The 26,370-nt window shown below is 31.8% G+C and overlaps 1 protein-coding gene across 9 annotated transcripts in view; it reads left to right on the top strand.

Moving 5' to 3' along the window:
- Positions 1–26,370, top strand: part of LOC127721559 (atrial natriuretic peptide receptor 1-like) — a 227,239-nt gene that overhangs the window by 95,660 nt on the left and 105,209 nt on the right. Inside the window, exon 1 of one of the 9 annotated variants that reach the window (XM_052228325.1) lies at positions 14,357–16,161. The exons of 6 other annotated variants lie outside the window; for them this stretch is intronic. In XM_052228325.1, coding sequence (XP_052084285.1) covers positions 15,483–16,161 — 679 coding nt within the window. In that variant the 5' untranslated portion in view covers positions 14,357–15,482. Of the gene's footprint in view, positions 1–14,356; positions 16,162–25,176; positions 26,230–26,370 lie in introns of those variants that run through there. 2 more of the 9 variants (XM_052228330.1, XM_052228324.1) reach the window with 2 other exon arrangements.

Raw genomic sequence — 26,370 nt, 5'->3', positions numbered from 1 at the left:
CGATCTTGCTTTCAAGCCGAATTTCCGTTTAGCATAATGTCATCTTGATAAATTGTGAATCCATAATAAAAGATAAAATTCCTTCGATATGTCTCTGACAACATCGATTTGGTTATACGTAAAATGCATTATTGTTTAAAATGTCTCGCTTACGACATTAGATCAGAGGTTTTCTACATTTCTCAACCATTAACTGCTATCTGCATTTCTATGCCATTAAATTTCGATGTAAGCTCCCGGAACTGTTTTCAGATTAAATTATCAATATGATGAAAGACAATACTATGCTTTTATACGGCGACTGAAACATGTCCTTTTATCAGACAACGGAGATGGCAAATGCTATCGAGAAATGTTCTTAAATTCCTAGAAAATTAAATGATGTTTGATATTGAACCTATGATGTCGAACACATGTGGTCGAAAATTAAAGCAAGAAAATACATGGAATAGTTATTTCTTTATCATTCAAACATATTTTTAGTTAGTTCTTTGTCATCCAAACGTTTATTTCTTAAGAATCTGACGATGACTGAATACGTTCTTTTGAAGTATCACGTCAACATTTTACAGTTATTGATATTAAAGTTATTTCAAGAGCATTATTTATGATCGCAGTCTTGTAATTTACAGCGTCATAGGCTTTCATGCAAAACAGCTGATCTTTAAAAACTTTTTACTCAAAAATGCTAAACAGACATTTTTTTCTCATCATGTACATACCAATTACCATGCGTTTAGTAATGCCATACAGTGATTTAATGCAAAAAAAAAGAATACCAAGCCACGCAGATTAAAACGTTATTCAACCTCGAAGTCAAAAGTCATCTGGTCGCACCAGTTCTAGTAAGTATGATACCCATCCAACTTCCTGGTTTGGTGTCTGGACAAAAAATGCATGGTTCTTTTACATTTCAAAATATGTTTCAATTGAGCATACTATTTTAATTAAACAGAAAAGATACATTGCCGAAGACAAACCTAAAAAAATCGACTTCTTATTTCCCTCAATGTTTTGACATGCACAGGAAACTGGAGTTGTAATTAAAGACTTGTATCTAATGACGAAGTCGGTTTATTGATGTCAAATCATATATTGCGTTTAAAAATGCCTTTAATAGTTTAATATGAAATAAAGATCATCGTGCATGCTGTACGTTTCGCCATAACGGAGCACACGAGTTCGCGAGCGTTTTTAAGTTGGTTTGGGATTTTCTTATTTTTTGTCTTCTCTTTATGGGTTTGTTTTCGATAGACTTGTTTGAAAACAGCTATATATCCATTAAAATATTTTTGGTCTAAAATTGGAAGGATTGCGAATTTTGATTTTAACTTGTGTATGGTCTGCAATGTTATAATGCAAAACGAAAATTGATATGCATGCAATTTACAGTTGAAAGTTTACTATAATTAATGCATTTAAAATGTTTAAACCCGCTGCATTTGTATGCACCTGTCCTAAGTCAGGAGCCTGTTGTTCAGTGGTTGTCGTTTGTTGGTGTGGTTCATAAGTGTTTCTCGTTTCTTATATAGATTAGACCGTTGGTTTTCCTGTTTGAATTGTTTTACACTAGTCATTTTGTGGCCCTTTATAGCTTGCTATTCGATTTGAGCCAAGGCTCCGTGTTGAAGGCCGTACTTTGACCTATAATTGTTTACTTTTTATACATTATGACTTTAATGGAGAGTTGTCTCATTGGCACTCATACCACATCTCCTTATTTATATGTATAAGATGCATGCCCAATTTTAGGTCCTTTTGATTGGCAAAAGTACTCGTTGCACTTCTTTCGACTTACTTGTGGTCTAAGTATTACACCTAGTGAAACCATACTTTTATCAGTGAAAAAAATAAATAAGAAACGACGTGAATGTGTCCATAAGTAATTAGTTTATTCAGCTGCAATCGTTAAAATTTCTTTCGGGTTACACAATTTCTCACGATTTCCGTAAATCGCTGTTTGAGCTGAAGAAAATAATTAGTCGAAGATCCCTACGAGACTTAACGGAAGTTGTAATAATTAGTTTTTTAATGGATCGAAACAAATCTTATTTCCGGAATTATTTATTGTCTATTCACTTAGTCTTAATCTTAGAAACAGACCAGTAAATAACCGCGAAAACTAATTACTTTTTTCCGAACGCAACTTGACATTCGTGCAACATGAAAGAAGAAATAGGTGTATTATAGTAGTCCTGCTTTCGGATCGAGCGGATACATCTACGTTTTTAATTTGATTTTTATACAGATTTAAAATAGAAACAAGAACATCTTGCAATGCTTTTCTGAACGTCATCTTATTAAATAACTGACCAGGACATTTTTTTATAATGATAACTAGTATTGTTGGCATTTGGATTATGTTTTTCCTTATTCTAACTTTTTCGGACGCTTCCAACAAATTAATATGTGTTAATGATGTTTTTTTTTAAAGTTTATATTTATAAGCAACTAGTACGTATGCAATTTTCTTAGCGAGGTAGAAGGCGGACAAAAAGTTTAGCCCCTGCTTCGGAGAGCCGCATCGGCCTATGAAATTTTCTTAGCGAGGTAGAAGGCGGACAAAAAGTTTAGCCCCTGCTTCGGAGAGCCGCATCGGCCTATGAAATTTTCTTAGCGAGGTAGAAGGCGGGCAAAAAGTTTAGCCCCTGCTTCGGAGAGCCGCATAACAGTTTCACAAGATGTTTGATCAACATCAACAATAACAATCTGCTGACACCATGTAAAAATCGTCTTGCACTTATTGAATAACTTTAGAATCAATATGATTACTATAATTGATAGTCGGTTGGGTTTTTTTCCAGTTTAAGGTTACAGTAAAACAAAGTTCATAGCAATTGTAGAAAAAAATCACGAGAACAATGGTTCATTTGTGCAAATATATATTGAATTTCCCCATATTTACAACAGCGTTGTTGCACGATTGTTTTTTTTTTTCGCTTTGACTTCCGCGTAATTTGTCACGTACGATGTCTGTGATTTTTATTTAGTTGTAGTCTATTGGTACTCATCTAGACTGCACTTTATTTTCGAGGCTTGAGATCTAATTTCGGATGCTCTCCTTTTCTTGTAAAATACACTATAACTTTGACATTCTCTGGGCTTTTCAGTCATAACATGATAATGAGTGGTAAACAAAGCAAACAACATAATTTGTACAAAAGTGCACAAGCTGTTTGAAAAACAACGACCATCTGCTGAAACATTACAGGGATCGTCTCGCTGTTATATTATATAATTGTAAAATTAATACGAGTTTGTTTGATACGCTATTTTTTTTAAATGTTAATTGTAAAAATAATGCAAAACACAATACTAAATGCAAACTAATAATATATTATAGTTAAGTCGGTATAATCAGGAATCTGATGTTCAGTAGTTGTTGTTTGTTGATGTGGTTCATAAGTGTTTCTCGTTTCTCGTTTTTTATATAGATTAGACCGTTGGTTTTCCCGTTTGAATGGTTTTACATTAGTAATTTTTGGGCCCTTTATAGCTTGCTGTTCGGTGTGAGCCAAGGCTCCGTGTTGAAGACCGTATTTTGACCTATAATGGTTTACTTTGATAAATTTTGACTTGGATGGAGAGTTGTCTCATTGGCACTCATACCACATCTTCTTATATCTATAATGTTGAGCTCAATCTTTGATATTCTGTGAATTTTCTGTTTTGTGGTATATGGGTTACGTCCTTTTTTCGACTATTACTGTTTGTCCCATTTATGAACTTTTTTGATATACCGTAATTGGAAAAAAAATCAAATGTTGAAGTTTACTAATACAATAGGGTTTTTGATTTTCATTTTATTCTTCTCTATTCCTTATTTTTTTCTGCCCCATATACTCTATTCTTTAAACTTTTCTGAACATTAGTCTCTACCAGGACGGGCTATAGAAACTCGTTATACTGCGATTGATAGATTGATATCAGTGATTGTTGGTTGCATAACGTCCTGTGGCCTGTAAGATCCCGTGATTACGAGTACAATCTATTATCAGATCAAGTACTTGCAATGGTATATTCATACTGCTTGTACAACACCATGGCATCATACTTTTATGTGTAGGAAAAAGAAATTCTACACACCCCATGCATGTTATATTACATGTACCAGGGAACTATTAACAATTAATGACTAGTTCCTACACTTCTCGCGAGAGTTTAGACAGTTTCATTATGTATCACGTGTTATATTAATGGCAGAATTGTAAATCGGGTGAAATATTGACTAAATGGTTGCCCGAATTTCTTGTTGGTCTTTAATTTCGATAGGTGAATGAACTTTCCTTAAAACAATGTCGATCCCAATTAAACACTTCTCACGTTCTCTTTTCCTTGTTGGCTATCTGATATCAAAACATGATTGCTTTTGGTTTTGGATAGCCTGGCTTCGGAATATTTCAAATTAACGAACGGAAAAGCGGTCAAACAAAATGTTATTATTCATTGGAGATTATGAAAAGTGTTAAGGTGACTAACTTCTGGCCAATGATTTATGTCTTTTATAGTTTTTGTTTGCGTAAGGTTATCTAATTTTGTCATGGTCCTATTTACCATGGGGTTAAATGCCGGATCTGGGTAGTCAGGTTACCATAGTTCTATAGCCCCGGTAACTCTTGGGCTTATCACACATTATAATGCTTTGATATCTCGTTACAATGTTACTGTCACATGTAATTTGTTATAAATTATGGCAAAGGTTGGGCAGTTTCTTTAAGGTTGCATTTCTGTAAATATCAACAATGCAACTTCCCATAGGAACTCCTTTCACGGCTTAAACTGTACCACTTTTACTATGAAGTTTTGAAAAAAAATATATCCTAGAATGGAAAGTTCATATGCACTACTATTTTTTTCAAAGGTCAAAATATATATAGGGCTGTGCGGCATATTTTAAACGTTTATATGCCCTAACTTCTAAGAGTTTAAACTTACATTAAATTTCTATACTACCCCAACCTTGACTTAAGGATTTCCACAGACTTCATGTATATGTATATTTACTGGTAACATTCCCAAGGTATGTCTCTATGAGATGAAACATAGAGATCATATCCGGGAACCAGTACGTAAACAAAATTAATTGGCTATGAATATTTTATATCTCCCCAAAAGAGGCGTGGTTTGAAAAACAGCTGTATTTACAAAGCGCAACCTTAATGTATCATGTACATACATAACATATTAATGTCAGTAATTTTCGGGAAAAATTATGATAAAAAGCATTTAGGGAACAACCATTTGATATTATGAGGGGGATGGGACAAGATGATGTTTTGTGGATTGAATATTCATTTCCATACATATTCTTCACATGCTTATTATAATTTTTTTCTTTCCTTTCACTTCTGTTCACAATTATATCCTGCATTTTATGTTCAAAATATTCATTTTCATCCTGTCTTGGACAAGATTATTTATTTTCATGTCTTTCCAGGTCAGTATATTCATTATTGTAATTCCTTCTACCTGTACCCCGTCCCCAGAAGACAGGTTTATACTCGGAATTTTACTCCTACACTTTGGGACTTTTAGTTTGTTAGTGAGTCAACCGAGTTTACACACCAATCTACTTAACAGTAACTTCATCACTACAACGAACAGAGCTACAATACATGTACATCAAACAAATCAGTAGTGTTTTAGATATAAAACAATAAATTTAAAATGAACAAAAAAAACCTTTACTTAATGCAGTTTCCGTTTAGTTTCTGTGGTTAGGTGTTAGTAATTGAAGCCTTCGCGTGCAGTTTTATAATTGAGCTTTTATAAAACTATTGTAATCTGATTTCCCGGAAAATATCAAATAGTTATGACAAATGCAGGCATATGTTTGTCAGTTGATTGTAGATTAAAAAAAAAGTCCCCGGAAGACAATGTACAAAATCGATTTTAAGACGTCTCGATGACTGTCTGAATTGAGCGAGTCCATCGATTCTAAGACGTCATGCTGACTGTGTGAATTGAGCGAGTCCACTTGTTCATTGTATGAATACAAGGTGGATTGGGTTGTTCATTAGTGAGACTTCATTTCAACGACATGAAAACATGCACATTATAAAACACATCGTATTTTAACAAAGGTCACAATAAATATATATAAATTCTATAAATATATTCTATTTAAAAGAATAAATTATTCCATTACCATTTTTTGTCTAATTGAGCAAGATCTGCTGATCCATCTGATGCACTTCATCCCTGGGACTGCTAACCCTTCTGATGCACTTCATCCCTGGGACTACTTACCCGTCTGAAATAGCGAGTTCACATCCGGTTTTTTGTCGATTTAGTGAACCCAAAATCTGCAGTTTCTGTGTAGTTGTCTGTCTTTTCTTTATAAGCTGTGAGCTTTTGCCATCATTTAGCTTCCGTCGTATGTCGTTGTCCGTCGTCCGTCGTCCGTTAACTTTTACAAAGATCATCTCCTGAAATATACTGGGCCAAATTTAACCAAACTTGGCTACAATCATCAGTGGGGTATTTAGTTTAAAATAATGTGTCAAATGACTCTACCTGCCGACAAACATAGCCGACATGGCTAAAAAAAGAACATAAGGTGAAATGCAGTTTTTTTTCTATTATCTTGAAAATCGCTATAGATAGAGAACATTTGTTTAAAAGGGTGAGATCTACCTAATTTCAATGACATCAACACTGTCATATTACAGTTGTTGTCCATTTGTTTGATGTGTTTTATCATTTGATTTTGCCATTTGATTAGGGACTTTCCGTTTTGAATTTTCCTCGGAGTTCAGTATTTTTGTGATTTTACTTTTTTCAGACTGCTTCTTATAGGAGTCATGGCCCTTAAACGCCGATTTACCATTGTTTTTAATTTTTTCCAATTATCTCGAAAATTATAATAGATTGACAGAATCTTAACATAGGGAAAATGATCAACAAGACAAGTTAATGTAGCCATCGTAGAGCAGTGGAATATAACGACTGAATTATTCGGGTTACCATTGTTGAAGATGCAGGCTCTTTATAGCCTCTAGTTCATATCTCTGTTATCTATCTCAACTATGTGATAGATCAGTAACTTTTTATTTGTGAAAGTTGACTGATCTACTCTCAGTCTGTATCTTAGAGAGATAAAATAACAGAGAAACTGAAGGAGGGCAGTAATTTAAAGTAGGCTCCATTTTAGAAATTCTTCACAAGAAATTCTTTGTTTGTTATGATATTGTTTGTCTTTTATCGACTTTTATTTGTTTTTTTGTTTTGTTTCATCGTTTCTTGTTACCTTTTTCCTTTCACAATTTCGTAAGGTCTTGATGGGGTTTACAGAATAGAGAAAAAAATGATCAAACATGATTAAAAGTAGAGAATGATAAATACTCATTGCCCCTTTATTCACTGGTATATTCCTCGTGATCATGTATATGCAAGGATGGAATTTACAGTTTGCAGAATATTTGACAAAAAATAAATAAAAGATAAACAAACTTGACTAGAAAAATAAAGACTTCCCATCCAGACCCTCGTGATACTTAAACTTAGTACAGAACATTTTGCTTCCATTGATGACCAGCATGTGTGCAATTTTTCTCAAATATTTAACTGTCATAATCCTCCATTCACAGCACGTAACAGTATCATGAAGATTTTCTCAATAGAACTACACTAATACGAATGATCATATATGACTTCAAAATTTTTAATAAAAAACAGAATATTGATCAATTTGTTTCTTTCTTTCGTTTTTAATGATCACATGCTGAGAGAGGCGTGTTTCTTCAAACAAGACTAGAACTTTAAATTATTAACATTTAAATTTTGTGGCAAATATAAAAAGAAAAGTAATGCTTGGATTTCTGTGACTATTTTTATCATTTCAGCTAGTATACAACTTTTTTTAATATATTTTTTAATATTCGTGTCAACGATTTAATATTAAACCTCTAGAGATGAACTCTGAAAATTTAAAGTTAAACGACAGTTTTTCTATAGGTTCTATCATTGTATTCCTTTGATGTGGGTTTTACTCTTTCCAAAAAAGTTATCATTTGAAATTTATCAGATTCCTAATTTCCCTAGTATCAATACTACCTCCTCGGTGGTCTTGTAATGGTGATCTGCATCCAACTGCGTAGTCCGACAACAAAACAGGGCAAACGTTTGTATACCTATAAAGATACTCATGTGAGCATGCTTATGCATGAAACATGTGGTCGTTTGACGTTAAGAACTCGTTAATCAGATATAAGAATTTCAACGATGTCACCTACATTTTATTTTTTCCACAGTATTGATAAGTTTTCCCGATATTGATTGATTTGTTCAAATTATAAAAGTACGCTGATCGTAATTAAATGAATTAGATACATATCCCGATTAAGTCCGGAAAAAGCAACTTTATAACAATGAGCACTTAATATGGCTATATATAAATTATTCTTAATTTAATAAATAGGGACATTAATATCGCACAATAGGAATTAATAACATGTTCATTGTAGACAACATGACAATAACGGAAATGGACAAAACTGAATTCCGGTATCTAAAGGGGTACAGTCTAGTCGTCTGCCATAAAACTCTTTAACTTTGTTAGTAAGTTTTAATGTCAATGCCATTAAACTAAACGATCCGTTGATTTGTGATATAACTCTAAACAATATCAGACTTATCTTTAATGTACAATGTTAATGATTTATCAAACCCCATATATCCCTGATATGCATTTGAGATTGCTTCAGGTTATACTATTTAGGGGGAAATTGAAAAAATAAGACCGCAAAATGGAGCTTATGAATTAAAGGTAGCAATGTCTCCTGCTTTGAAACTTTAAATCTGTGTTATCTCCTCGTAGTGATATGTTTATGTTTTATATAATATTTTAATGTGTTCTTCCCTATTTTGACATACTGTGTATTTAATACTTTTATGGTCAGTCCTTAATAGATCAGATGTTTTTAACCTTTCATAAATGATCGTCTCGAATAAGTCCACACATATGTTTAAGGAAGGCACTTTTGGAGGAATTTCCCAGGCAAAGTATAACATGTTTTTGACAAAGTTCGTATACAAATTTGGCTTCTGATATGTTTCGTCAACTTTTGAGTAAAAAAAGCTTCTCCCGGCTTATAACAATTTAGAAGAAATCTTTACAAGGCATTATAAGATATTGAAATTTAACTGTCAATGTGTAACGCTTTAAGAGTGGATTGTTGCCAGTTTCAATTGGTTCATTTCAATCATTTCATGTCTAGTGCAAACTTCCTTTATCCATTCCATCGTCCAGTGATGGTTTTTACATCGGATGACCGTGAGGGCATTCCGGTGTATTGCTGTCGCCCAGATTTCCATTACGTTACTTTCGTGTTGGGATTGTAACCGATCTATAAACATGATAAATACGCGGATATTATCGAGTGCAAAATAACATTCCCTATCGCTTTTTATACATTCATTTTTTCAATGGATGCTCCTAAAAATATTTTTTTAGAACATAAATTAATGATATGAAAATGTTTTGTCGTTAGAAATATATATATAAGTAAAAAATCTTTAATATCTATGCACACGTTCAGAAAATGTGTGTTAATGCATGCGGAAGAATATCTCAAGAACGTTTGCTATCTCCCATGCAGAGTTATCGGTCCTCGCTCTCTCTCAATGACCGATAACTCTGCATGGGAGATTGAAAGTTTGGCGGGAAAATATGAATGCCTACTCAAATCCAATCTGTTAGAAAAATCGAATTATTACAGAAGAGTGTCAACCATGCACTTGCACTGCACTATTATTAATATAGTAGAATAGAATGATATACAAATGGATGAAAATTATATATACATGTAACTGTAATATACAAATATTAATATAATATATAACAACAAACCAGAGTATACTGATTTGTCTAACTTCAATATCATATTTATTACGGTGAGGTTGAATTCCCTGTCATTTATTTATCATCCACGCACGAACTTGTCTAAGAAAAAAAAATATATATCTGTACATTAACCTCACTTTCATATAGAGATGTGATTTTTTTTCTGAGACATGTACTAGTGACCATCCACAAGAACTTGCAGTCATCCGATGTTCAGTACTTCAGTACTTTGATTATTTGTTACTATGTTTTTATTTGGTATTCTTTTAGGTTTGGTTCATCTCAATATATAACGAGTTTTCTCTCAAAGTTATTATACATTTTAGATCATAGGTATTGTAGTTTGAATAAAATTATATTAAGTCTTGCACCGATTGCAATCAAAATGTATCGAGAAATCAAAATTAGATCTATTTAATGAAATATCTTTAGTCATCAGAGAGCTGATTGCAATGTTTGAAATAGAACATGTTTTATTTTGACCGAAAGCTACCTTTGGGAAGTGAAGATTCTATTATCTTTGAAACGCATTAGTGAGAATGTAATATCATTAACAATAATGTAGAGAAAATTTGTTTCTACGAAAAAAAAAAAGATGACAAACGTCTACAGGCCAAACACGTCGTTAAGTCGTCTAATCTGATCTTAAATAACGTGAAATATCGTATTTTAGATTTAGCAAAAACAAAAAGTTTGAGAGGAATAAAATCATAAATTAGCAGCTTTTAGCACAGCCCTTAAATGAATGCATTTCCAGAGCATTTGAGTCCACTTGATTCACAACTTTGGTGGTACAAAATGTATCAGCTTTTTAGATCATCCTCGTTTTTAATCTTGATTATAGTGGACTAACAATACCGTATAAAATAACCCTTGCAGTTACTGAAAGCATGCTCAATGTAATTTACTTTCTAATATGATCATATCATTCCGTCCTACAAGTCTTAATGAGTCAATATTTTCAACATTCTTAGAGCTTAAACACTATTGCAAGTTTCATATCGATCTAGAAAACAAAATGCAAGTTTTGCCATTAAATCTTCAGGTAACATTGAAGATGTTTCTATTGTCCGCAATTGAAACAAGACGAGACAATATTTTATACAACGTACTAAAAGTATACATAACAAAGACAATAAATATATACGATCCATTAAAAAATAATAAAGAGACTGATGTTCTATCGAGTTCGATTAAGTGTTTATCACCGGTTAGACAATCAAATACGATTGAAAATCGTTACATCGTACCTTAATAAAATACAATTTACTTATGTTGATCTTAAATCGTCAGGTATTGAACTGTACTATATTTATACCGTTTGTAAGGTTTTAGAATACTTGAAAAGAGTTGCATTGAATATGCAAATAATTTTAACGCCGTTCTAAGTATTAAACTTGGATGATATCAGATATTTATTCTACGACAACACCGCCTAGCATTGCGCAGACACCTTATCCCCTCCCGAGTCTAACTATAGCTGATAAATATATATTTGCAAATGGTTTAAAAATTTCTAGATATTCTAAATTGCAAAATTGAATTGAATTATTTTTAGCAGAACATGCTCTTTGAAGCTTTGATTCAATGATTGTACAGTTGAATTTGATTTTAGAAAATGCTTAAAAGTTCTTTGATTTACATCATCTATAATTTGATTAACATCGACGTTTATTTCATTAAATTAAGATGAATTGAACGTTTTGAATGTAGAAAAAATACCAAAATTCATATCATAAAGTTAAAGTTTCTATACAACTAGAGCAATGTTTGTAGTCGAAATAATCTAATAACCAAATAACAAATTTACCGTTACTTCCTACATACAAAGAAATAATTGAACAAGTAAATTCACAAGTGAAAGTACATGTACATCTAGCATTTAAGCATATTATTTTATAATTTAATTAGACTATACTATATATATAAGATGCATTTTCCCACCCGTCTACTTGAAATGGCAGAGTGGGAATACTTTCTTGCCGATTCCATGTGTCTGGTTTTCGGAGTGAACATGCCACTTCATGCATTTCTTACATCCACATTAAAACACAAATGAAAAATAAGTTTTAAAGTTCATGTCATTCCCTGAGTCTTTGTTTTTTTACCTAAACTTGTGTCTTCTAAGGTTTTGTATTCAATATAACTACTAAATCAACATGACAGTTTGGTAGACCTGAGTGGAATTACCATGATAGGAAGATGAAATGACATATTCCTTCTTCGCTGTAGTGTATTATTCATAAAAACATTGGTAGTCTCCTGTAGATACCCATTGTATATGTTGGACATGTCATTTATTTTCTTCCTCTATATCAGTTGAACATGCAATGCCTTATAAAATGAGTTCATTGTTTGTTTTGATTTTTCTGCATTTTAAAGGTAAATTTTAGTTGATCACATTAGCTCTCCAAGGGACAATGTAGGTAGGTGGAAATTCTCCGAAAGTCGAAATGACATTCCCCACCTGAGCTAGCGTTGAAGTGTATTTCGTATCATGGCTTTTACAATGTCCAAAGCTAAAAGACAATATGAGCAAAATAAAACGCACTAAATCAATGGATGATGACACTTCTTCCATTAAGAAGGTCTGAACATTTCCATTATATTGATGTTAAACAATTCTGCGTGTTCCGTGCGAGGAATAATTATTCATATTTAGTATGAAATATAGTTGTATTGCATCACGAACAAGTGCATATTTTTGTTATTGTACCAATAAAGCATTTTTTTAAATAATTTAGTATCAGTATAGCGCGCCGTTTTTAAATAGCTGTTTTGATGGTTAAAACAAATTGTGTTGCTTTATTCAGTGAATCTTCTAAGAAAACATTGTTTACATCAATTTGCATAATTTTTTTCTTTGATTGACAGTTGCCTCATTGTAACCCCTTTCAAATCTCCTTATTTGCACATTTATACAATGTTTATTTCCGTATTTTACGCCATAAGCGACTTTCGGGAAGTGAAAAAAATAACTATTCTTCTTGGACCCCTATGTCACTAACAACTTTAACGAAGTAACTATGTTTTACTAATGGGAAAGAATACAACAAAAGTCTACAGGGTATACGCAACATACAACAGCTAATGGAGTCATTTTCTCGTGGCAAATTAGCGTTAAAAGGTGTAAATTACAATTAGTTCCATATGCATCGTTCCAATCAAAAATATAAAATAAAAATTTACAAAAATCTAACACCGTCGGTTCGTTTGTAATGTATTCACCATTAAAACGTTTAGCTGATGTTGTATTCAGAATCACTGCTCAATTGGAAAAAGTGATTACGGATAAAAACGTGAATATTGAAACATGATTGTATGGCGAGGTGTCGATATTTTAAAATTATTCTTTGTCGAGGAGAGTTACGTTTAATAATAAAAGGAAATTCACGTTATTGCAGCTGTAAGAATATGTATTATTGACTAATAAACTTATCGTGTGCAACATTTATAAAAATACACATTTTCTATTTTCTGGTTGATATTTTGTTGGGAAACAAACCAGTTAACAATGGTCACTCATACTTGAAACTGACAACCCTTTGTTTTCACGGACACATTCCTGATAGAGATTGTGCTTACCACTAGACATCGGAATATTAAGTACTGTCAATGGAAATAAGTGATTCTTTACACTTTGGGAAAGGAGACCCAAAAGGTAGTTTTGGGGAATGCTAATATGTATAAGTTGTTAGCTAAAAACCAGTCAGAAATAAATTCGGTTGACATTTGTTCAGAAGGTTGAAACATGATAATTTGATGAACTTTATGAATCGGGCATATTAACATCGTCATAGATTATCTCGATATTGGAATTGTATGAATGGAAAATTTTCAAATGTATGTACTTGATAGAAATGGATAGTGATAGATATGGAATCTCTCTTAATAAGGTTTTAACCATGTTAATGAAAAAATCTTATACGGTTAGTGAGTTTATACGTTTAACAACTTTGGTTAAATATCCTTTTTATCAATAACAATATTTTTAAGAACTGAAACATTTTTGTTTTTATCAACTATTCGAAATATAAATTACAAATCGTCAAAAACGATGAATGTCAACTTACGAAACATTTTGAACATCTTATATTTAATAACGAAACATAATTTTACAAGATAATGTATTGCTGAAAATCTTTTCAATGTCTGTAATGTTGCGTATAGGGAACATTGATAGAAACATCTTCCTAAAAAATAAAACTAAATAAGATGTGAATGTGTATTTAATTGAAATCCATTTTCACAAATTTTCTTAAGAATTTACGACAGAAATTTTATTCACTGCTTTGAAACTTGTCCTCAGTCATAAATTTTACGTTAAACATGTGTGCAGTTTCAATCGGATTAGTTATTGAACATTCGTCATGTTAATTTCACTGTATATAAATATATATATATATATATATCATCGATGTAAATTCAACAGGTGAATTTGTCTATTTTGTATACTTTTGTATAACAACATACAAGAAAAAAGATCAGATAAACAGTTGTAATTAATACAGTGGCTAATACAATAGCGAAACGATACAAGATAAAGTGTTTTAAAATAGGATACCTAATTGAATTCTCAATTAAAAGAAGAAATCGCGTGAAATTCTCATTTTCTATAAATAGAAAGACAGTTTTAGTTTCAATACTGCTGTCAATTTCATTATGATTTAGTGTTAGAACAACGATAAAAATACTTTGCAGAAAAAAGACCCATTTCCGATATTTATTTTTTAAACGATAATTAAGAAGATATATACAAGTGATTAATAAACACATCTTTCATTTCAAACAACTGACAGATATTATTTATTTAAAGGAATCAAAGACCTGAATTTTTTATTGCTTTTGTCATGTATGGACACAAGGCTGATATCGGAATCAGTTATATTGTTACATTGCAAAGATGAGCACTGGTTCTTTAAATTTCCGAATCCCTTGAAAATTAATGTGAAAGACCTTTCTGAAAAAGTGTCTCCATAGTACTACATTGATTTTTGAAATGTTCCGACCACATTGGATTTATTGAATACATAATTAGGAATAAACAATTACGTTATGAATATTGCAATAGGAAGGGAATCGTTTGACCGCAGAGGCATTAAACTTAATATAAGCAGCCGCATTTTATATTCACTTTTAATTGACTCCACTAATTTTGTTGAAATCTGCATAATAAATAGTATTAAATACGATCTATAGATACTAATGCTAGCGGGGAAAGAGAATCGGAATGGAATTTCATCGCCTTTTAATTCGTATAATTGATAGATCTGTGGATACTACATCAACATTTAGGATTCGTTGAACCACGTTTGAAAATAAAATGCACCCGGGACAAGATGTATTAACAGATGTTATGATATGTGTATCTATTCATATTTTACTTGAAATGAACTTATTGGAATACTGTACCAAATGAAGTAAGAAGCACACAAATAAACCATTTCTATATGCTTTTGGTTGTTGTGTATGAATTTTAAATATGGAAATTCTATAAATTCTGTTGTGTAAACCGCTAATTAAAAGACAATTTTGTAACCGTTGAAGATATATTGAAGCGGGAGAGTTGTACATAAATAATACGACAATTTGATCAATACATAACTCCGTAAATGTTGAAGGATATTTATAAGTCATTATGGTGACGTATATTTTCACGCTTTTACTTATTGTTCGCAATTTTTTCATAATTTTCACACTTGAACCTGTGAAGTTAGGAATATTATTACCTTCGAATAGCAGGTATCCATTTAGTATAGTGAAAGTGGTACCTGCAATTGATCTAGCTCTTGAACATGTGAATAGGAGTGGTCTTTTACCGAACCATGTTCTAATAAAAAACGTCCGAGACTCCAACTGTTCGGAAACTATCGGGCCATTAGAGGCTATAGACCTCTATGTTAAAAGGGAGGTAAATGTATTCATTGGACCAGTCTGTGATTATGCAGTGGCGCCAGTTGCTAGATTCGCACCGTCATGGTCGATACCGGTGATAAGCGCTGGCGCGCCAGTAAAGGCTTTTGACGATAAAAGGGAATATAAAACATTGACTAGAATTCAAGGTTCATATGGAAAAAATGCCGACTTTGTTTGGGAAGTCACAAGAACGTTTAATTGGTCAACAATAGGTTTATTATTCAACGACAACCACAAAGTAGAGATGGGTAAAACTGACCATTTCTTTACAATGGAGCCGATTTACCACATGTTCAAGGATAAAACTGGATACGAACCCTGGTTTAAATCGTTTGATGAGAAATTCCCCCTTACCTATGATATAGAGGACATGCTTTTGAAAACTTCAAAGTCAGCAAGAAGTAAGATTTTCATTTTCTTAATACAAAGTGTTTTTAAAATATCATTGAAAATTTATTAATGAATTAGAGATTACATGTTTGATTGAATTTATCACCATTCATGGTTAAGGTAGAATTATGGGCGATATTGTTTGGGAGTTGTTACGTTGAGCGTAAAATCACGTGACGGGGAAACAGATTACGACATTAGAAATTCGTTAAGGATAAACCCCTAGGTTACGGTACGTTACTAAAAATTCACTGGTGAGTTTGTGTCAACATTGTCCTAATATTATCTAAGCTACTCAGTAACACAAGTTATTATTAGAAAGCCTTAAAACGACTGAGGAAACCACCTTTTGCAAACTCGATACTGATGGAAGAGTTATCTTCCTTTACTGCGGGCTTACCATGAGAATGAATGCCTTGAAGTACACTATACTTACGGTGATATATAGTCAGATAGTAAAATGTCAATGATAAATTTATACTGCATACATTTTGTTAAAATATATTCTGTCGTTTAGAAATTCATTATCCACTCTTTCTTGACAATTTTGTTGATGATTTGCAAAGTAAACACATTTGATATAATTATTTGATTGCGCATAGCCCACAGGTTCTCACTCGTACATATATAACTTGAAGTAAAATGCAAATGAATACAAATAATCGGTTCTAAAAAAACAAATTAGTATATGCAATGTTACACGATAAAGCCAAAGGCAGAAATATTTGTACATTATTTACATAACATTTTTTGCATTCTATCACCTCATTTTTTTCTGCATTTTAAGTAGCTGTAAGATTTATGATATAAACTGTGTAAAAGTCCCAATAATCTGAGGCATCTATATTCAGTATATAAGAAGACATGCTATGAATACTTCATAAACTTTTGTTAATTTAACCCTTTACTGTTAATTCAGAATTTACTACATTCATGCAGATATTGCCAATCTTATAAGTATTACGATTGAGGATTAATACACGTTATTCCTTTACACGCTATTGTAGACTATATCGAACAAAAGTTGTAACGTGATCACTGATATTTTTCGTTATTTAACTTTTTGCTCTTTGCATGAATTCGATGTCTAATTCCGAGAATGAAGGATTCAATAATTAATTCTGAGATTATACAGTTTGCAATGATAGACTAAATATTATTCTGAAATGTATACATTTTTTAAAGACGAATTCGACATCTTATTCTGAAATAAATATATTTTGTAATGACAGATTCAGTATCTAATTTAGAGATGAATACATTTCGAAATAACGGATTCAACATCAAATTTTGAAAAGTATATGCTTCGTAAATCTTTAAATTCTGGAACGTATACATTTCGTAAGGACAGATTCCATACCTAATTCTGAGATGTATACATTTCAAAACAAATTAACGAAAACTCAAATTGGTAAAAAAAAAATCACATCTGAAATATATACTTTTCGAATTCATAGACTCAGTACGAATTGAATATACTAGTATACAATCCTCAAAAGAAATTTTTGATATAGAATTGTTAGATGTGAACACACCAAATTAAATGATTCAATCATAATGTTTACATTACGAAATAATTTGCTTCCATTATCAATTGCAAACGACGATGCTCTACAATAGCGCTTGCACATCCAATGTACATGATTTATATTACAGTGCTTCTTTGTTAACATTATAATCGTTTAATATTTCACGAGATTTATTGTGTTTGTACATGCGATGTACACGTTTGTCTTTATACTTGGTCAATTGATCTCAGAACTTCTGTTTTTTGGTTGTCAGACAAAAGACAAAAGTTTATGACTACTTACTACATAACAATCGCTTGAACTATTGATATGATATTTCTAAAGAAACACAGACAACGCAAATTAGATTAAGTTATATTTATTAAGTAATCTGAAGCTTTTTAATGTTCTCGGGAGTTTTGATTCTTATGTAGTTTGTTTCTTCACCTTTTCTCCCGGGTACAATATTTCCAATGAGCACAGACGGACCAGGCCAGGTTGTAATGTACGAAGAAGTCTGTTTGTCTCGTTTTTCATCGTACCGGGAATGTATTACCCATGATTGCAACAGACTATTCTGGATCTCCTTGTCAATAAGGTAACTTTTCTACTTATGATGCAAACAAATAATGGACAAGAGGGCCATTTTAAGATACAAACTAGTCTGGAAATCCTCCTTGTGACCAAAATAACCTTTCTAAAGAAAATATGTACATGATATAAGTACTCCAAAAAAATGTACCAGTTCTCTCCCATTCAAATCCATTTATCTTTTGAAATAACCGGAGCTCTCTTTGCTTTTCGGTAGTGTTTGTGTTTTTCAGTCGTATAATTTTTCTTGTAGAGGTCTATTGAACTATCATTTTCTAGGTTTCGTTCTTTTTCTTCTTGATGTGGTCTTCTTCTATTACTAATAATCCCTTACGTGTGTTCTTCTTTTATCCTGAGTTATCTTTCTAAATTATGATGAGAAATTATATAAGAGAGCCTGGATGGGGTTAACATAATAGAGAATAATGTTACAGGTTTGGCTAGCCACAAAACCAGGTTCAACCCACCATTTTTTTCTTAAAATGTCCTGTACCAAGCCAGGAAAATGGCCATTGTTATATTATAGTTCGTTTCTGTGTGTGAACTACATTTTAATGTTGTGTTTCTGTTGTGTCGTAGTTCTCCTCTTATATTTGATGTGTTTCCCTCAGTTTTTGTTTTTTAACCCGGATTTGTTTTTTTCCCAATCGATTTATGAATTTCGAACAGCGGTATACTACTGTTGCCTTTATTTACAAAAATATACAGAAAAAGGGAAAATAGGGTGTTCAAATATGAAAAGTACAGAATAACGGACAGACAAAAAGAGCAAAGAGAAATGTAATTAAATAGTAAAGATAACAGAGGCTCAATAAAAACGAATATTGAACATACGTTGAGGAAAGACATGTTCAGACATGTTAATTTGAAAATGCGGTTTGAAGAATTCAATCTGATAATGGTCCATCTCTAAATTGATATACTTCAATTTGACTCTTGTAACCAGACTAATCCTTTCTAATAAAAGTTTTCAACAAATATACAAGTACGTCGGCGTTAAATGCAATACTTAAATTGTATAAAATATATTTTTCCCAAAAAGCAGAATGAAAAATCAATTACTCTGCACAAACATTTCATATTGATCTTTAAACAGTCTATAGTTCATTGATGACTGTCTTTGTTTTTGTTTTTTTCGGGAGAGTCAGTTGTTGATTTTTTGTTTTTTTTTCGGGAGAGTCAGTTGTTGATTTTTTGTAGGATCTGTTGTACTGCCCAAGTTTTTTAATTCCTGTAATATGTTTTATGCATTATACGAATCTGTCATTTCTTTCATTTTTTTTAAAATACAAAATGATGATCAGCTGTAATGCAGATATTTAGAGAAAAGAGTATTGTTTATACAATATGACTCGAATGTTTTACTGTTCTCGCTCCTTCTTGAGTTCATGTGATTCCATCAGTTTTTTTGGTATTTTTTTACCTTGATTAATATTTTTTTTATAAATGCAGTGACTTATGGAAATCGAACATCACATCGGTAAACTACTGTTAGATCATGAATAACAAAAGCTATTATCCTGTTTACAGTAGAACTACAAATGTATTTCTACTAAACATAAGATATACATACTACATATATGGCCAGGTTAGGAGTGGGTGGTGGGTCAGTAGTTTAACCCCAACATTTTGAGCCTACTCCAAATCAGGCCATCTGAAACATCTATAGTACATTGATGACTGTTTTTGTTTTTTTTCGGGAGAGTCAGTTGTTGATTGTTTGTTTTTTCGGGAGAGTCAGTTGTTGATTGTTTGTTTTTTCGGGAGAGTCAGTTGTTCATTGTTTGTTTTTTCGGGAGAGTCAGTTTCAGTTGTTGATTGTTTGTTTTTTTCGGGAGAGTCAGTTGTTGATTGTGTTTTTTTCGGGAAAGTCAGTTGTTGATTGTTTTTTTTTCGGGAGAGTCAGTTGTTGATTGTTTTTTTTTCGGGAGAGTCAGTTGTTGATTGTTTTTTTTTACGGGAGATTCGGTTGTTGATTGTTTGTTTTTCCGGGAGAGTCAGTTGTTGATTGTTTTTTTTTTCGGGAGAGTCAGTTGTTGATTGTTTTTTTTTCGGGAGAGTCAGTTGTTGATTGTTTGTTTTTTCGGGAGAGTCAGTTGTTGATTGTTTTTTTTTCGGGAGAGTCAGTTGTTGATCTGTTGTACTGCCCAAGTTTTTTTAATTCCTGTAATATGTTTTATGCATTATACGAATCTGTCAGTTCTTTCATTTTTTTTAGAGAAAAAAATGATGATCAGCTGTAATGCAGATATTTAGAGAAAAGAGTATTGTTTATACAGTATGACTCGAATGTTTTACTGTGTGATCATATCACTATACTATATTGGGTTTATACTTCGATGCTATAAGCGACATAGATTTTTAGATAAATTGTTTTATTTTAAAATGTTTGAAAAAAAAAAAATTGTCATAGAGAGTTTGTTTTCTAATAATCTCCAAAAAGAATTTTGTCCTTGTATGTTATAACAAATGTATTTTACATATCAAAAACTTGTTTGTCTCCAGAGAGTAAATTTATACCGCCCTCAAACGATGAATGTCTGCCTTCAAAAAATAAACAGTTCCTTAGAGACCTTTCTCATTTAAGTCAGAATTCTTCTGTCAACGATTATAACAAACACTGTAGATTTTTTTAATTCTTCAATAAAAGAATAATGATTTTTCAAAATTCTCTAATCTATGAATTATGGTAGATTTCAAACATATTCATTTCAACTTTCAATAATAGATCGAACATCATTTCGCTCTTTCGATGATTACATCTGGGTTATAGAGTGTCTTTATACATCGCACTATTCGTCATGATTGCTCTTTCTTTTAAGCTACATTTTTTTATGGAGGACATTTTTCAATAACTGTCTTCGAGACAGACTTAAAAAGCATTTGAACAAAATGTTTTCTAAGATTAATTATTCAAAGGTCGATTAACGGAGACATTTACAAAATGTTTTTCACATATAAGAACACGAAATAAAAGTTTCAAATGTAGACAATTATTTAGAAAGCGACCATCCCAGATACCTTGAGTGGCTTACGTCTGCAGTAAATGAGGATCTCGATGGAGTCTTCATATTCTTATATTTTAATTTGTTAGGGAAGGAAAGGCGGAAGATACCAAATGGATATTCAAGTTCATAATTCAAAAACGAACTGACAATGACACATAAAAAAACTGAAAACGACCAAAGGACAAACAACAGTCTACGATACATTAACCTTAGTGGGGTTCGTGTTGCTTAGTCTTTGGTTTTCTATGTTGTGTCATCTGTACTTTTATGTGTCTGTTTGTCTTTTTAATTTTGGCTATGGCGTTGTCAGTTTATTTTCGATCTATGAGTTTGACTGTCCCTCTGGCATCTTTCGTCCCTCTTAGGATGGCACAACACGAACCACACCAATAACCTGGGATGATCTTAGGTGCTTCGGAAGGGTAAGCAGATCCTGTTCCACATGTGGTATTTCCTGTATACTGTTTTTATCCGATGTTTCTTTTATTATTCTTTATATTTTAGCACTCCATTATTCTCTATTCTTAACTTTATGGCTCTTCATATTTTCTATTCTTAACTTTTCCCCGAATTACTAACTAGTTTTTCTCCATAAACCTCTATTCTGTTAACCACATCCAGACCATCCAACAACAATAAAATGCAAGAAACATGGTCATTGGTGAACTTTTGAATACAATTAAACATTTCATAGATGATTTCTCAATATAAATTCGATGGTTTATGTATACATGGTAAATTTATCTTCAGTTTAAAAAAAGTTTCAAAGGAACGGCAGTCAGATTCAATCTTGATTTTGCACTTGAATTTTACTATATGATTAGATATCATATATGCTGTAGTTTTTCTCAAAAGACATGTAATATTAGATGAAATATGCACAGTCTTAATGTTTTTTACTCTGAAAATGTGTCAGTTTATAATGAATTGAGTTTTTTCTATCCATAAACCCCACATCCAACAAACTAGAATTATAATAAAATAAGTATGAAAACATACTCTGAGGTAAATTGCAGAAAACCCAACTTACTATATTTAAGGGGTTTCAAATATGTGTTGTTTTGTGCCTCAATAGATATATTTTTTCATATTAATTTATTCATTTTTAATTTCGTTGAAAGAAACGTAAAATTATATTTGAAAATCTCAAACTTCTGGCTTTTTTCTGACACGCACACATAAACAACATTCAAAACGTTTGCCTGTAATACTATTCAAATTCGCTGCTCATTTGGAAAAGTTGATTATGGATAAAGCTAGAATATTGAACATGATTGTGTTTCGGATGTTTTGGTTTTCTAAAGTTATCAATTACAGGGGGGACAAGTTATATAATGGTGTATTTTACTCACGTTTTACATGTATGTTTGCAAAAACTACTTTCAAATATTGACCTTCTATATACAACATATGAAAACATAATTTTTTCTTTAGTTTAATTTTTGTGATATACAAGCTAGTCTTTTTTTTTTTTATCTTGGAACTAAACTTCTACGTGAAAACAGACATTTCTCTTTTCTCTTCAAAATCAGATGTTATTGTTTTACTATTTCACGTTTGAAATTTACAATCTATGAATGAATATGGTATCTACCATTTTACTTGTTCCGTACGGAATATTGAATTTGTGTACGTCCCGGAACGCACAGAATATTGGCTGATGCTAATATCATTTGTCAAATTTGTTGCAAAGGAACAGAGACACGGCCGATAGTTTTGGAAGAACATTACTACTAAGGTGGATATATAAAGGCAACAGTAGTAAACCGCTGTTCGAAACTCATAAATCGACAGATATGTCATTTCTACTCGTCTACCTTTGAAGAGGACACAGAGTGTGCGAAAACTCTAAATAGTCCCCTGAGATTGTGAGTTTGAATATCCGCTCATTGCAAGGTGCATTCGACTCCGATCTTGATTAACTAGAGTTACCATTTTCCTGTCGACGGTCGATTGCTCTCTCTTGGTACTCTAGCTTCCTCCACCAAGTGACGTTAAACATAACAATTAATCCATCTAAATAGTTCCCTGTGTCCATCATGAAGAGTAGACATGCCATTTTTTTTCCTTCATCCTAATAATTGTAAATGTGATACCTTACAAAATTAGTTAAGCCTATGAATTGCGGTAGTGCATAGGCAGTTAGCTGGACATGGTTGTTTTTATAACACAACAATACTAAAATACGGATATACTTGGACTTGATTTCTGAAATCGTAAATACACGAATACAGAAAATGTAGTCTTTCAGCATTGAAATGTATAAACACGTTTTGGATATGTTGAAAAAAGATTTTTAATTTGGTTTAAACAACGTTAATGGATTGATGTTGTGTACATGTTTCATGGTTAATTAAAGTTATCAGCTTAACAAGGTTAGTAAACCATGATATAACTGTTTGAAAAGAGGGGGGGTGGGGCATTTATCTCTAATTTCAGTTAGCATTAAAATTATGTATAAATCATTGTATGCTTAGTTTAAACAGTATTTATTATCAAAAAAGACATTATAACTATGTAATAGTATGATTATGCGTAGAAGTCAAATAACGGATTTCGAAACAAGTTTTGAAAACGTTTAAAACATCCGTCTCCCGTCTAATCATGCTTACACAAGATGATAATCAACTTAGTTTAGATTCCATATCTTAAATTTAATAACCAAATCCTTTATTACTTTATTAACAAATGCTGTGGGTTTTCAATACTAGAGATGTAAGTAATACGTAATAGTTTGATTATTAAATAATTCTCGCTGTTTTTTTTTAATTTTTTTATTCAGGATGAAATGAAATATATCCCCATTTATAGGTATACATTTATATATGTAATTTATTCAAATTTATGTAAATCCTGTTGATTTATGTACATTCACACAATTTTACTGTAAATAACAAACAAGATAAAAAAAGAGAAGGGAAGAACGACAGAAAAAAGAAATAAAATAATTAAAAATATGTAGTACATGTAGATTTCAGAAGGTGAAAGTGAATAATTTAAATTTGGTTTACGTTTGTAAAAAAGAAAGGAATGCTTACAGTAATATATTTATCAAAATAGAAGAAAATTTTGTTCTTTGAAATAGTATTATTTATTGAATTCTCAATCAAAAATAGAAATTCAGACAAATAAACAACTTTTAGCAGTAAATGTCACCTTAAATTAGAATTCTGTCATTTCACGAACACTTTTGAGCAAAGTAAGATTCAATTATGTTTGATAGTATCAGAATCCATATTTCTTAATATTTCTTTATTTTTGTTGATATTGTTTTATTTGAAATATTGCTGTCTTTTATCTTGTATTTGTATTAACTTTAATATGATATAAAGCGAATAATTGAAACTACGGATCAGAGAGATCTTTTGATCCCAATCAATAGTTGAGACTTCTTCATCAAGTTATTACATTTTGAAATTAATACAACTAAGATTAATTTTGTTACCAGTTCTTCTTGAAATAATTAATAGAGATATATATCATTTCAAAAGCCAGAAGGGGGTTTATTTATTTAAAAGCATCGATTAATTGATCTATGTATAACATGTGGTCTCAACGGGGTCGTAACCCAAGATTTGAATCAATTAGTTAAAACACACATTCTTGAAATTGTAAAGTAAGATGCATTTGAATACGTACCTGTTATTGCGGTTTTATGTTTTGGAATATTGAAGACATTCTGAAGGATAATTTAAATTGAACATCAACCATTAATATTTGAGTTTGGAACTCTGACGTCGCCATTAAAGTTACCAACAACCGCTTTTAATACTCACCTTTAATGGATTTCAGTAATTTTGTTGAAATTGACATAATAAATAATAAATTACTCGCTATTTTAAAACTAATACATTTGAGAAAAAGCTGAATAAACGTATAATTTAATCTCCTTATATAGCTAACAAGCCATGAAACTGACATTTGATTTCCTCGATTCGATGGACAACGTTCGGAAATAACACTCGGGATGAAATATGACTTGAAATGTACAAAAGAATACATAGTAATAAAAGTTCTTCCTACTTTAATATTAAAAGAATTGCTTCGAACTTCGTTGCTACATCAGTGAACAAATTCCAAACATGCTGTACCATAAGCGTAGAGAGGTAGCTATGTATATATGATAATTGTGGGAATTCTATAAATATTGTTGTGGAAATAGCTAATTAAAAGACAATTTGGTTACCAATGAAAATGTGTTGAACCGCGGGATTAGAGTTATGCATAACTAAGACGATGATCGTTTGATCAATATACTATTTGATAAGCAAAGAATATTTATGAATTATTATGGTGGTTCATATTTTGATTTGCTTAGTTGTCAATCTTCAGATTTTTATAGTTTTTACACTTGAACCTGTAAAATTGGGAATTTTATTGCCGTCCGACAACCTCTATCCATTCAGTGTTGTTAAAGTTATGCCTGCAATTGATTTAGCTATTGAAGAAGTAAATAGAACTCACCTTTTACCAAACCACGTTCTAATAAAAAATGTCCGAGACTCGAAGTGTTCGGCAACTATCGGACCATTAGAGGCTATAGACCTCTACGTAAAAGGGGAGGTAAATGTATTCATTGGACCCGTTTGTGATTATGCAGTGGCGCCAGTTGCTAGATTTGCGCCATCATGGTTGATGCCGGTAATAAGCGCTGGTGCACCAGTGAAGGCATTCAATGATAAAAAGGGAGAATATAAAACACTAACTAGAATTCACGGTTCTTACGGAAAAAATGCCGACTTTGTTTGGGCACTTACACAAACATTCAACTGGACGAGAATTGGTATGTTATTTAACGATAACCACAAAGTAGAGATGGGTAAAACGGACCATTTCTTCACAATGGAGCCGATATTTCACATGTTCAAGGATAAGACAGGATATGAGCCGTTTTATGAATCTTTTGATGAAATGTATCCACTCACCTACGATCTAGATGAACTACTTAACAAAGCCTCAAAGTCAGCCAGAAGTAAGCTTTTATTTTATTTATTTTATTTCGGCATTTGGGTTGCTGTCGCATTGACGTACACCGTATGTCTTTTTTCATATTTATTTTAATATTCACTTTTCAATTTGAACCAAAAATTATATAATGTTGAATTTCGCAAAT

This window comes from Mytilus californianus, unplaced genomic scaffold, assembly GCF_021869535.1.
Source record: "Mytilus californianus isolate M0D057914Y unplaced genomic scaffold, xbMytCali1.0.p SCAF_12, whole genome shotgun sequence".
Taxonomy (NCBI): domain Eukaryota; kingdom Metazoa; phylum Mollusca; class Bivalvia; order Mytilida; family Mytilidae; genus Mytilus; species Mytilus californianus.
The sequence above is the reverse complement of the archived record's forward strand: the minus strand, read 5'-3'. Positions and strand labels throughout refer to the sequence as shown.